The sequence below is a fragment of the Propithecus coquereli genome, unplaced genomic scaffold (assembly GCF_000956105.1).
Source record: "Propithecus coquereli isolate 6110/MARCELLA unplaced genomic scaffold, Pcoq_1.0 Scaffold262, whole genome shotgun sequence".
NCBI classification, from domain to species: Eukaryota; Metazoa; Chordata; class Mammalia; order Primates; family Indriidae; genus Propithecus; species Propithecus coquereli.
In genome coordinates this window covers 2,176,961-2,191,743 of record NW_012148197.1, presented here as the reverse complement: position 1 = coordinate 2,191,743, position 14,783 = coordinate 2,176,961, and the positions used below count along the sequence as shown (strand labels likewise).

At 44.1% G+C, this 14,783-nt stretch overlaps 1 protein-coding gene across 1 annotated transcript in view; it reads left to right on the top strand.

Annotated features, from left to right (window-relative positions):
- The window catches only part of ABCC4 (ATP-binding cassette, sub-family C (CFTR/MRP), member 4), a 244,430-nt gene that overhangs the window by 34,034 nt on the left and 195,613 nt on the right, over window positions 1-14,783 (top strand). The window contains exons 2-3 of the mRNA XM_012647333.1: window positions 11,421-11,531; window positions 12,077-12,197. Of these exons, the coding sequence (XP_012502787.1) occupies window positions 11,421-11,531; window positions 12,077-12,197 (232 nt within the window). The remainder of the gene's footprint in view (window positions 1-11,420; window positions 11,532-12,076; window positions 12,198-14,783) is intronic.

Genomic DNA, 14,783 nt, shown 5'->3' with positions numbered 1-14,783 from the left:
GCCTCGGCCTCCCAGAGAGCTAGGATTACAGGCGTGAGCCACCACGCCTGGCCTAGATTGGGATTTTGATAGTGAGTTAGGATTGGGACGGTTGGTGCATACACCAGACAAGTGCTTCCTATTTGGTATGCCAAAGCACACTGTATGGCAGGTCTCAGACTTGAGCCTGCACCCACGTCACCTGGAGAGCTTGGTAAGATTGCTTGGCCCTGCTCTCAGGATTTCTGATTCATAGGTCTGGGGTGGGCCCTGAGAATTTGTACGTCTGACTAGTCAGGTGAGGCTGGTGTTGCGGGTCTAGGGAGCGCGCTTTGAGAAACTCTGCTATACAGAAGATAGGTCCTTGGTGAGCTGGGGTGGCCAAGAGGGAGATTCTGTGCATAGCTCCTGACCACGCTTGCCCCGTCTGATTGTAAATCTCTGTTAACATAGATCCCTTCATCTCCTGGAGGGGAATTGAACCAGTGAATATAGTAATGGCTTTATATCCTTGTTTTGGTGGCTAAGAGACTGTTACCATTATCCTGTGGCTTCTATCTGGGACCAGCATTTGAAGTAAGATTCTATAGCTTTTCCAGAAAGACAAAAGTACCTTAGTGCCTTGATTCTGATCAATGTGATTTTTGCCACGTAGGCAATGTCTGGAGATATTTTTGGTTGTCACAATTTGGGGTGGGGATGCTACTGGATTCTTGAGGGTAGAATCCAGGGATGCTGTTAAACCGCCCTAGATGTACAGAACAGCCCCTTACAACGAATAGTCATCTGGCCCAAAATGTGAGCAGTGCTGAGGCTGAGAAACCTGCCTTAGGCGAAGGGGTTCTAACGAGGTAGGGTGGGGGTTCTAACGAGGTAGGGTCAGTCTTCCCATGAAACTGTGCCTCGCCCACCCCAGGCCCACTCCCCAGCCTTACCCTGATGGAGCCCCCGGGCCAGGGCTGGCAGACTCCAAGGAAAACTAAACCAATGATTAATAATTTGTCACAGCTAAAAGTGCTTTTAAGTGCAGTATTCTTTCAACAATAAATGACTTATTGAGTGGGGCTGGAGCAGTTTGTTGAATGATTTACTGACCTCAGCTGACCTGCACGCTCCCCTGCTCCCACAGGAGTTTAAAGAAGGTTGCTGTGCCTCAGACGGGGGTTGCTTTCTGCCATTGCTCCTCAGCCTGTGAGATTTTCCTTTTAGGCTCAATAATATTCCATTGTGTGTATGTACATACACCCCACATTTTGTGTATCCATTCATACATTGGTGGACACTTGGTTGCTTCCAGGGTTTGGCTGCTATAAGTAGGACCGCTACGAACATGGATATAAATGACTGGCATTTGTTTTTGAATGAAATAGGGTAGAATACAAATGTCAGCGTAGCATGGGGAAATTGAACAGTGTCAGCAGACCTCCCCAGTTTTGCCAATCTGGATTTTTATGGGAAATTTTCTTAGTTTTTTTAGTCTTAGTTTTTAAAATGATAATGTGCACCACACCAAGTGTGTTTGCTGCTGGGCTGTCTGTGGGTCTTCAGTGGGTGACCTCAGACATGAGGTTGTGTACTGGGGATTTTTGATACAAGCCACATCAAGTTGCCTATGGATTCAGGGAAGGAGTGCTTTGCTGGAGAGACAGGTCAGAGAGGGCTCCCAGAAGGAGCTAGAACTTCAAGCAGGGATCAGTTAAGTCAGATAAAAAAGAAGGAAACACAGGAACTCATTGCTGGTGGGAACGCAAAATGGTACAGCCACTTTGGAAGACAGTTTGGTAGTTTCTTAAAAAAAACGAAACATACTCTTAGCGTACAATCAGGTGTGCTCTTTGGTACTTACGTGAATGAGTTTAAAACTCATGTCCACACACAAACCTGCACGTGGATGTTTGTAGGAGCTTCATTCATAATTGCCAAAACCTGGAAGCAGCCAGGATGCCCTTAGGTGGTGAATAGACAAATAAACTGTGGTGGGTTCAGACAATGGAATATTATTCAGAGGCCATAAAGCCACGAAAAGACCTGGAGGAATGTTAAATGTGTATTACGAAGGGAAAAAAGCCAATCTGAAAAGACCACATACTGTATAATTCCAACTATATGACAGTTTAGAAAAGGGAAAACTATGGAAACAGTAAGAAGATCGGTGTGTGCCGGGGAGGGGGGGGGGCGGCGAGGGAGGGATGTATAGGTGGGGCACAGAGGATGTGTGGCAGGCACCTGCGTTGCACGGTGCTGAAATGCGGGGTGCCTGTCTTTAACCTTTGTCCAAACCCATAGAATGTGCAGCACCACGAGTGAACCTATGTAAACTCTGGACTTAGGTGACAATGATGTGTCAATGTAGGTTCATTGTAACAAGTACCACTCTGGTGGGGGATGTTGGTAGGTGGGGGAGGCTGTTTGTGGGTGGCAGGGGGCACATGAGAACTCTCAGTATTTTATGCTCATTTTGCTGTGAGCCTAAAACTGCTCAAAAAAATAAAGTTTTTATTAAAATTTAAAACCCCAAAAACAAAAATCAGAGGGCGAAGGCTTACCGAGTGGGAATGGAGGCAGACTATCAAGGTGTGTTGTGTTCAGGGTACAAGTAGGTAGCGTGCCTGGTTGTGAGGAAGGGTTCTTGTTGGGACAAATGAGATCTGTGACTGGAAAAGCAGGTTGGGGCTCCCCCGCTCAGGCAGGCAGTGCTTGTGCACGCGGCACGGCTTCAAGCTGCGTGAGATGACACATCTCCTGGATTAGAGCAAATGTACACATGTTTATTTCCCAGGGGCTGATAAACTTTGAGCAATCTGGGAAAGCATTTATTTAGATAACTGACTAAATTATATCAGTTGTTTAGCTGTGAGTAGAGATCCTTTGAATAAAAAAAATGTGAATTACAGATTCACGTACACATTATTTAGCTTCCAGAACAATTTTTGACCCAAGTAAAGTACATTAGACCCTTGAACAACATAGGTTTGAACCATGAGAGCCCACTTACATGTGGATTTTCTTTGCCTCTGCACCCCTGAAACGGCAAAACCACCTCCTCCTCTTCTTCCCTCTTAGCCCACTCAACATGAGGATGAGGAAGATGAAGACCTTTATGATGATTCACTTGTACTTAATGAATAATATTTTCTCTTCCTTGTGATTGTCTTAATAAGTTTCTTTTTTCTAGCTTCCTTTATTGTAAAAGTACAGTATATAATACATATAGTGTGCAAAATGTATGTTATCATTGTTTATGTTATTGGTAAGGTCAACAATAGGCTATTAATATTTAAGCTTTTGGGCAATCAAAAGTTATATGTGGATTTCTGACTGCGTGGGTGATTGTTGCCTGTTAACCCCTGTATTGCTTAAGGGCCAGCTGTGTATTCTTCTGTGCTGCTTGGTGCACAAATTCAAATGATTGGTATCAAATGCTGGCTGAGTTAAGCAGTCTTATTTCTTAAATCTCTAGTCTCACGAGGGGCTCCTTGAACTTGGAAGCAAATGCTATGTCATCTCTTATGGAGGATGAGGTTTAATCATTTGGAATAAAGCTTTTGATTTGAACAGGCACTAATTGCCAGATTTTCAGAGCAGAGTCAACATTACACATTTTTGGGCTTAAGAGGGATCTTGGGGACAATGAACTCTGTACCTGGTAGGTGGCCATGAGGGCTGTGCTAAACTCTAGAGTCTCCTTGCTAGTTGCAGTGGATAGTGCTTTAATCCCCTCATGAGTCAACCATGTGAGTTGGGCAGTAGACATAGTATCTTACTTGCATCTCTTTATTTTATTCTCTTACTGAGTTATGTACAAATATGTCAAATGTGTCTTTTTTTATGAAGAGGACTAGGGCAGTTATCCGTGCACAGTAGTTGTAGATTCTTAGTGTGGGAAAAGTGTTGGGGAGACATACGATAACAAGACAAAGGGTGCCATGAAGATATGAAATTCGTGGATTAGCCGGTGGGGGAACAGGGAGACAGGAAGCCTGGGGATGAACCAGAGAAAGGCCTCGAAGCTCTGGGAGAGGAAGTCTCTGTGGTGCCCCGGGTATGGGAGGGGCCGCATGGAGCCCAGAGCAGAGGGGAGTGGAAGGGACCCGGGGACGCCTGGGAGGGAGGTGAGCAGGGTCTGTGTTGTGGGCGTTCTGATCTCACGCTGGATCCATTGCAGCGTCCGTGCCTGGGTGAGAGTTGAACTTCAGGGCATAGAGAATGGCTGTTTAGGGCTGCAGAGCACAGGGAGAAGATTAAGGGAATCGGGAATGTTGGGCTCTCCTTGGAGCCAGGCCATGGGAAACTTTGTAAGGAGGGTGGCTCTGGTGAACCAGAAGGGTTTTGTTTCTTTTTTGTTTGCTCACTGGGTTTGCAGGTTTGGGGTCTGAGCGGAATTGCTGGGGTCTTAGAAGCCGTGCTGGCCGTGGGCTGCAACAAGCCTCCCCCCACCCAGTGTGTCTGGCGCTCAGTTACTTACTGACTAGCAAATGCACATTTGTACCCGTTTGTGTCATTTCACCATCTTCCTGAAATCCATTTGCAGAATCCAGGCTAAGAACCAGTGCCTTTAGGAATCCTTTACTTTTACAGACTTATTTAATAGTTATATCTTTAACTCAGGATTGTTTTGTTTAATACTATAAACTAATAATGGGGTTTGGAGTTTAAATATATTAAAATTGGGCATTTTTGGAGGATATGTTTATTTATGTGACAAATCTCAGTGCCTTCTATGTGTCCAGCATGTTCTAGGTGTGGGTAGTTTAGCAGCAAACAATACATAAAAACCACTGTCCTTGTGGAGCTTAGGTGCTTTGGGGGAAAACATCATTTTAAAAAAAGTGAAGTATAATAGACTTTAAAATGGTGACAGGTGCTGAGTAGGAAATCTAAGTGTGGGTTAAAGCAAAGGGTTAAGGCAAAGGGAGTGTCAGTGTGGTCCTTTCTGGGTACACTTTGAGGGCTGCAATAACAGGCTTTGTTGATGGCGTAGGTGTATGATGTTAGAGCCACAAAGTATGAGTGACCCTGAGGGTTTCCTTTCTTTTTTTCTTTTTTAATCTGAGATGTGACTACTGATAACTGAGAGGGAAAAGACTGTGGGAGGAACGGGGTTTTTTGAGGAAGATAAGGTGTTTTCTTGTGTGTTTTAGTTTGAGATGACACCCAAGAGGAGGAGGTGTTGAGTCAGGGGCATTTTATGTGCCCACAGGCACTAGACATAGTTTTTTTTTTTTTAGCAAAATTACGATGATGATTTGGGAAAATTATTTTATATATATATTAAAGATGTTGAAAGACCAGATTTAGAGAAAAACATCTAATACTCTGAGAAATTCTGTGTGCAGTGCTATGTAGAAAGTAAAGTATTGGCTGGGCGCGGTGGCTCACGCCTGTAATCCTAGCACTCTGGGAGGCCGAGGCAGGCGGATTGTTTCAGCTCAGGAGTTTGAGGCCAGCCTGAGCAAGAGCGAGACCCCATCTCTACTAAAAATAGAAAGAAATGATCTGGACAACTTAAAAAATATATAAAAAATTAGCCGGGCATGGTGGCACATGCCTGTAGTCCCAGCTGTTTGGGAGGCTGAGGCAGGAGGATCGCTTGAGCCCAGGAGTTTGAGGTTGCTGTGAGCTAGGTTAACGCCACGGCACTCACTCTAGCCAGGGCAACAGAGTGAGACTCTGTCTCAAAAAAAAAAAAAAAAAAGTAAATTTTATCTGGTTCTGTTTATAAAAATCCCATTTCCAACAAAACTTACATGAGATTATTGTTCACATGTGGAAGGAACACTTAACCTTTCATTTATTGTATTTATATGGAGACTTATGTCTGCAAATATAGTATACAATGGAAACTTCAAAGAGCATCATTTCTTAGGAAATGGTTGGCTGTGCGCTAACCTTCTGTGGAAGTGTGGAGAGGGAGAGGCATTCTCACATGTTTTCCTTAGAAACAGGGGAAGGGAAGGAACCACAGTAGAAACTGAATGAAGAACAAAAGGCATTAGGATTGCATTAGGATTTAAGGATGCTCCAGTGTTAGGAGTTCAGGGTTTAGGGTGGGGCATGAATCAGTAGGTATTGTTTAAAGAAAGGTGATTGACAAGTGTTTTTAATTCTTGGCACTAGAGTGTTAGTCCTTTACAACTTTGTGGCTTCCAAATGGATAAAATTCATGGAAGGAAGCATTAAGGCCGTGTAGTTAAAGTCCTTCTGCATATCAGGATTTCTCTTTTTAGATTGTATAATAGTCCCCCCAACCCATGGGAGGATGAGTTCCAAGAGTCCCAGTGGGTGCCTAAAGCCTCAGATACTACAGAACTCCACCGTTTTTTCCTATAGATACATACCTATGATGAAGTTTAATTTGTAAGTTGGGCACAGTAAGAGATTAACAGCAATAGCTAATAATAAAATAGAACAGTTATAACAATACACTGTTCACAGTTTCACTGATAGAAGATTCATTCTTACTCTAGATCTTAGCAACCTTAGCATATGATTTAAATTTTTTTTTTCTTTTCTTTCAACTTACAAGTCAAACTTTCACCTTTTCAGTTAAAGGCTGCCCTTTATGGCTTCTTTGGCATAGCTGAATGGCCAGCATCACCGCTCTTGCACTTTGTGGGCATTTTTAAGTCAAAGGAGGGTTACTTGAACACGAGTGCTGCAGTACCGTGACAGTCAACCTGTTAGTGGAGAGAGCTGCTAAGTGACTAATGGGTGGGGACTGCAGACCGTGGAGACGCTGGACAAAGGGAGGATTTCCATCCTGGGTGGGACGGCGGGAGATTGCAACATGCTATTTAGAATGGCACATAATTTAAAGCTTAGGAATTGTTTATTTCTGGAATTTTCCATTTAATGTTTTCAGTCAGCCGTGGATAACTGAAATCGCAGAAAGCAAAACTGTGGATGAGGGGGGATGACTGTAATGTCAGGAAACATGAGAAAACTCTCAGTGGGTGGCAGCAGAAGGTTTCCATCTCTGTCATCTGAACTCTTACCTAAGCTCATGGGTTTGACCGTCACCTTTGGGAGTCTGAGCACAGACCTGCTTTCTCATTTCTCGTGGATCCCGTGTTTCCAGGGTTGAATTCAGTGATTGTAGAGCAGAGATGATCATCTCTCCTAAATCTGTTCTTTTAGGTGCTGCTTATTTTGATTAAAGATGGGGGAACTTTTTTTCTTTAATAGACAGTAATTTTAGGGTCATGTAAATGAATAACCACTTAAAATGGTTTTACTAGGCTTGGCTTCTGAAGGATATGAAAATATTGAACTTGTGCATTAAAAAGAGAACAAGGACAATCTTGATTCAGTGAATATCAAGTAATTAAATCATATTTTAGTTCCATCTTGGCCACTTGTTACAAAAAAGTCAGGAAGGAGAAGGAAAACAAAACCCTAGAGGCCCTTCCAGGTGTTAAGGAGACTGAGGGTGCTGAAAGAGAGACCTAACGGGGAAGAAGGAGAGAGGGAAAGAGAAAGGGAGAGGATTTATCAACCCCAAAATGGGTTAACTTTTGTTTCTTCCTCTCCTGGTATAGGTGGGAAGTGTGAAGCTCATTGAAATTGAGAACTTCAGTCAGGATGAGGAGGGGGAGCTAGGACTGTATTCCAGGACACTGGACTCCTTAACCTGGTGTTTTTTATCATTATACTACATTGAGAAACAACTATTCAGAACTTTCCAAGTTCTTGGGGAGGGGTGAAAGCCAACAACAACAATAAACAAAACATCACAACTCTCCAATAACTCTTGTCTGAGAGAGCCCCTCCCACCTGCTAGGAGTGATGCTGTGCGTTGTGATCGTGGGGTAGAGAGTGCCTCCTCCAGCCATCGCTGTATCCCTTGAGTGTTTGGCACTGAGCATCATGACTGGGTTATATTGAGTTTGTATTGAATTGTACCCTAGATCGTTGTTCAAGATATTGTAGCCATGTCTTATTGAGTAATGCATTCATTCATTCATTCATTTGTAACTGTTCATTGAGTATCCCATAGCAGGCATAATGGGGATCCCAAGTACTATGTGAGTAGTCATTGCCCTACAGGAGTTACAGTCCTGGTGGGACAGTTAGAGAAGCAATGCTGCTGTACTAAGTACCGTGGAAGGAGAGGGGAAGAAGAGACTGACTCCATGGAGAGAACTGGGTGGAGGAAGGGCACATTTGGCAGTGGTCTGGAATTGTTGACTGAACTGCCTTAGGGATGAATTGGAATGGAGGGGCCAATTGGCTTAGGTTTCCATGATGACTGAAGATAATTTAGTCTCCGGTCAAAAAAGAGTTTTGCCATCAGATGGAAATGAACACCTTTAGCCCTTGCTGGTCCCATATGTCTCAGCCTGGCTTTTTGAGAATTGGGCAGTACAAGGGACTGGGAGGGTCCTTAAGTCAAAGGCTGGATAATTTGTGGCTTCCTCTAATAGAAGCTTTGAGTCTATTCTGATTTCAGATGCTTTATTTTTTTTAAGACTTTTGTATTTATTTATTTTTTTTAGAGACAGGGTCTTGCTCTGGCATACAGGCTGGAGTAACGTGGCCTGATTATAGCTCACTGCAGCCTTGAACTCCTGGGCTCAAGCAATCCTCCTGCCTCAGCCTCTCATGTAGCTAAGACTACAGGCGTGTATCACCACGTCTGGCTATTTTTTTTGTTTGTTTGTTTGTTTTAAAATTTTTTTTGTAGAGATGGGGGTCTCACTATGTTGCCCAGGCTGGTCTTGAATTCCTGGCCACAAGCTATCCTCCTGCTTTGGCCTCCCAAAGTGCTGGGATTATAGGCGTGAGTCACTGTGCCTGTCCCTGATTTCAGATACTTTTATTCAATAGCAGTATCCCTCCTTGTAATATTCCTTAACTATAATGCAGTTAACTGTTCAGCCTATAGAATAGAGTTATCGTTCTCACCTTCCTTAACTTTTTAATTTCCTCAAGCCAGTTTTACTCCCTGGTTGAAGAATCTCTTTAGTCTGAAAAGACACCAACGAATTCCATTTGGAAGTACGTGCTGGGAAATACTGTATGATTTTCCACTGGAAGGAACACGTCTCAGGTGTCTCTCAGAAGTCTGGGAAACCCACCTACATTGAACTTGGGCTGGTTGGTTTACAGTCTTCTGGAAACTTCTTGGAGGAGGTGTGGAGAAAGGGGTGAGGTTCTTCTTCCCACTGGGTGAGTCAGAGTTACTCATTTGGATTGGGCAGGGGGAGTTTTCTGGGATTCTGAACTTAACTTGGATACCCCTGAAGCATGTGCTCCACTGTTGAAGAAGCTCTTGGGTCAAACCATCCTTCCTTCAGAGCAGTTCTTGGAGCCCCTGAGTTCTGAGGTGAAAGCTGGCTGGAAGGTGTCCATACAACCTGTACCTTGAAGCACCTGAAAGCCACCGTTTAACTGTGGGTGGAAACCACCAAGCAGTGGGTTCCCGGTGGAAAGGGATAGTCTCCATAGAAAACATGCCAGTCAAAGATGACATGTGGCCAGGCAGCCAAAATGAAAGGAATTTGCTTAATCGAGTAATTTCATATATCAAAGTTATTAGATCTTTTCTACTGGGGCCCAAATATGATTACTTAAGAGCTATGTCATGACAATGGCTGTGGGAACTTTGTAGGGTTCAGAGCAACCTGAGTTGATCTTTTCAATACCCTTGGGAGGTGTTACCTCAGGCATTGTCTCCATTTGCCCACGGCCCCACACCTGGAGAAATTTTATGTCTACTTCAAGGTCACACAACCAGAGAGTGGCCAAGTCCAGACTCTAACACTGGAGGGTTTCTGGGTGAGGCACCTTCAAAGAGGGCTTTTCAGGGCAATGTCCTGTATGCAAGTTCCAGTGCTAAGAACTTGAGCTTAGAATAACTGTAGAATAAATGGCCCACAGGTTTTCAAGTCTGGTGGTAAAGCTCACAGATTTATACTTTTTTTTTTTTTTTTGAAGGACGTTGAGACCTAGAGATTTTTAGTGACTGGCAAAAGTCATGGAGGTGTTGAGATTGTGGAAATGGAAGGGGGAATGACAGAGGGTGTGGGGACCCTGGGTTCCTCAGTGCCATTGATGGGAGTTGAATCCAATCTTCTAACTTCTGGTATCTTTAGAGATACCAAGCTAACAGGGTTAGCAAAATCTGAAGCTCAGTTTCTATTATTGCTTCCCTAATGATTTGCAGGTATTTATTTGTTCAGCAAACATTCCCTGAGCACCTCCTTTCTGCCCACACTGCGTGAGGGATAAAGGGGTGAATAAGAGGAGCACGGTCTCAGCTTTCAGGGCTTGTTGTCTGGCTTTGGAAATTCCTCACTCTGGCAAAATCAGTAACACAGTGTTTACCTTTGGGCTATCTCTGCACATTAATAATTATCATTTAAATGATTCATAGTGCGTAATGGCCATTTTTACTTTTTTCAGTAAGAAGAGTCCCGAAATATTTGAATAAAGTTTTTTTGTTCTCTGCAAAGTTACTGTTTTTTTCTTGCATAATTAATGCTTTGTAGATAGATAATTTGAGATTATGTAAATATCTCATCAAACTTTCACTCACTAGTTTTAGCTTCCATTGAAAAATTTCTAACCCCTTGTTCCTTCTCTGAGAGCTTCCCCTTCTCCCCCACATTTATGTCTCAGTAAGGATTCATGGATTCTTTTCTTATTCAATGGATTATGATTCATTGCTATCATTATTTATTTGGAGGTTTAAATTATCCCAAATTTGTCTAGTGAGACCTCTTCATGCCGCCTCCTCTGTTCTTTGGACCCGTCCTCATGATTCCTTGAATGTTTCCTTATTTTATGGTGCAAGAAGATGTTCATGGTCCGTCTTGTACTTTCTCTGCCCCAGTCTTGGAATCGGCTCTTTCTTCAAGGAACCCTGGTTCCTTTTCACTGGAGTGCTCTCAGCTACTGGTGTGTCATTGTTTCCAGGGCCTCTCAGCGGCTAGAGCTGGGGGGAGAGAGAGTATGTGTGTGTGTGTGTGTGTGTGTGTGTGTGTGGGTGGGTGTAAACACATATTTAATTTTTTTCTGTAGCTCTATATATTAAAATGTAGGTTTAGGCTGAGCACCGTGGCTCATGCTTGTAATCCCAGCACTTTGGGAGGCTAAGGCAGGAGGATTGCTTGAGCCCAGGAGTTCAAGACCAGCCTGGGCAACATATTAGCTGGTCATCGTGGTGCATGCCTCTAGTCCCAGCTATTCAGGAGGCTGAGGTGGGAGGATCCCTTGAGCCCAGGAGATTGTGCCAGTGCACCCCAGCCTGGGCAACAGAGTGTGACCCTGTCTCTTTAAAAAAGGCAAAAAACCAAAAAAGGTTTTGATATGTACATCCTATATTTATCAATAAAAAAAAATGTAGATTTTTACAATACCCATGGAGGTAGGATTCTACTTAAATGCAAATGTGTAATTTCAGATGTATGTCACGCTCCTTTTCTCTTAATTTTTAACAGGTGGCTCAATCCCTTGTTTAAAATTGGTCATAAACGGAGATTAGAAGAAGATGATATGTACTCAGTGCTCCCTGAAGATCGCTCTAAGCACCTTGGGGAGGAGCTGCAAGGGTAAGCAAGAGGCAGTGAAGAGAAGGGTAAGGAAGAGTGAGATTCCTCACTGTGTCTGGAATGGGTTTTGCCTTCCTGAGCCCCTTGCCTTCCATCGGGCCCTTCTGAAGCCTATCTTCCTTATTAACATTCCACCGCACATTAACTCCTCTCAGGCTGTTCCGGGTTTAGCATACCTTCATGGCTGGGAGGAAACCTGTGTTTCCTGTGCCCTGGTAGAAGCAGAGCTGGTGCCAAAGCCCTGGATGCCTGAGGTCTGTCCGGGAGGTGGGGTCACTGAGGAGGTTGTCTGGCCTGGCTGTTCTAGTAATGGTACGGTGAATCGAGCCAGCTTGGCAGTCTCTTGTTTCCTGAGACTGCAGACTTCCCCTCGAGGCCTGTTTTTCTGCTGCTACAGATTCTGTACCACATAGTATCTCAGGAGCCCTGTGAACAATTAGCCAGCATTTCTGAGACAGCGCTATCTTCAATGCTTATCTGTCGCCTCCCCGTTTTACCCTGTGGCAGGGTACATTCTGACTTACCAAGCTTTTTACTTATTGTAGGTTCTGGGATAAAGAAGTTTTAAGAGCCAAGAATAATGCACAGAAGCCTTCTTTAACAAAAGCAATCATAAAGTGTTACTGGAAGTCCTATTTAATTTTGGGGATTGTCACATTAATTGAGGTAAACGCTTTTACGTACGGTGAATTGTTTTTCATTATACATGGAGTAAACCTGCCAGCCATTGATCAGTATTGAAATAGATGGGGACCCGAGGGGTTTGAATGTATTTTGAGGTCTGAGGATAAAGCCTGTCTAGGAAGCAGGATGTAGCTTAGCAATTGTATTTATCTGGGTAAATACTTAGGTGACTGAATCTCAAGGGCATTACTGTTTTTCTTTTAAGCAATTAAAATATAATGTTGTAGAAGGATAGCACTGAAAAGAAAAGGCATTTTTATACCCTGCAGGATAATGTTGATGCTCAGTAAATGTTATAAATGCTAATGATCATTCTTGATCGAACAAGGATCCTACAACCTTAGGGAATATGTGCCCTGTGATTTGCAGAAAGTGAACTTGGATTGGAGCCCAGAATAATGTAAGACATTTGACAGGTGCTCAACAAATGATTGTTAACTTAGCTGTGCCAAATCCGATAAGTGCTTTCCTGGGAAGGCACTGTCACCTCTCTCCTCCCAAGGAAACATATCTGAGAGCCCTGCACCTGGGCTGGCTGTGGTGTCCCAGAGGCTGGAGCTGGCCGAGTGCCCACGAGCTGCCCCTTCCATGCAGGCCAAGTGCTTTGAGCCAAAGCTCCCTCTATGGAGGAGGTCTGACTCCACGGGGAATCCCAGGGAATTCATGCATCACCTATTCTGGTGTCTTGTCCTTGGTTGTTAGAGTGGATTGGTGGGGGGAAGGTAGAGTCTTGGTGCCTGGCATTGCAGAGAGCGTTGAAGTGGACGTTCAGTGGAAAATCAAAGGCAGAAAGTCGGGAGGGCTGTGAGCTCCATTACCTTGAAGGGCCTCCATTGAGGTCCTCCAGTAAGACAGTGTTCTGCCCAGGGGTGCCAGGCAGCCGGCTTGCTGAGAGGGATGCCGAAAATCCAGCTGGGTGGCTTGTGGCCTCTGTGGTATCTTAGTGCTGCCTTAGGGACATGGGTGGTCCTGTGAGCGCTTGACAGTAGCAGGGATAGAAATTGCTGTTGCTACAAAAGGGGGGTAGTAGGTGTAGTAATAATAGTAAGTACTTGAAATACATTAGGTGCCAGGAACTGCTGCAAGCACTTTATATATAATATTACTTTGGCTGACTCAGTGAGGTGGAGAGTATTCTTACACTCCCACTGTTGAGAAGGGGACACTAAGTGGCAAGTAGTTACCTAGTATGCCCAGGGTCACACAAAGCCTAAGTGGCCTAGCTGAGATCCAGGCTCAGGTGCTCTGACTTAGGGCCTACCTGGCTCTAGACTGATAAGCTGGTCCACTAATAGCAAGGCCCATCTTGAGATCGTTGTCTTCAGGTTCTCAGGCTCATGTTTTTTGAACTTGGCCTAGGAACAGTAAGTCCAATGCTAAGAGCTCCCTGGAGCAGTGGAGCATGGCTGTGGGAAGTCAAGCTGAGTGGGACCCCATGCAATGCTGGTGGCAGGGCCATCTGATGTGCAGTGAAGCCTGCATTTTTCCCGAGAAAGTGCTTGCTTTTTGGTGCTGTGTTCAGGCCAGTATCTTGGTGTTTTTTGGTATAAAATTAGACAGTGGCCAGTTATTCTCTAGGTGAACATGGTGACTATTGGATGATGTTCATTTTAACTTTGTCTTTCACATAATAAGTGGTAGAATTTTAGTTCTGACACAGTGAAATTTAGGGAGCTAAGGATCATCCCAGCTCAGCTAGAGGTAAACCTTGGATTGATTGATTGATTGATTTTTTTTTTTCTGGCAGTGAAGCCTGCATTCCAATACAAATGCTCTTGTTTTCCTAGACTTGCCTATTGACACTCTGCTGTTTTGGAGAAGTTAGAGACACATAAGTTGTTACGGTGAGGCTAGTGAATGTCTCTTACATTTCAAAAGTCATTTCAGGTGCTGTTTTGGGTTCCCAATCATTAAAGCTAGTTATTAAATTAGAATGAATGTTAGTTTCATAACTGATTTTATGAAACGGCTTTTCGTTTTGTGTTCTTGTGTCTGTACTTCTTGTTGGTTTTCGTATTTTAGATAGCAGAAGATCTAAACTCAACATGCTCTTTTGTGAAAAGCAGACATATTTCCATTGTGACTGTCAGACCCTTTTTAATTCCTCTAGTGTACAGTACACCTGCGAAGTTTATCCACGACTCTCTAGCCATAGACTAGCAGGGCCTTCCCCTGGTACTAATGGTGGCACCACCAGGAAGGGCCAGGGTGACACCAGTTCGAGGGAGGCTGTGAGATTGGGATTTCAAAGTAGTACAAACCTCTATCCCGTGAGAATTGAAGAATGGTTGCAATGCTCTGAAAAGCAAGTGCTAGTCTAATGGTGGACACGGTGCTCTTGCAGACGAATGCTAGAACACCACAGCCTGTGAGTTCCCAGCACCTTGTCCCCTGTGTGCACCTCCATGGAGATTGATGGGACTGAAGCAAGTCTCCACCCGCCCAGAGCCCTTGGGGTGACCAGGAGGAGCTTGGGAAACCTCTGCACGGGCCAGATCATGATACAGGCTGCTTCTCTGCCTCATCCCTGAGGTCTCTTCTTTGAGAGATGAGGTTTTTTTTTTTTTT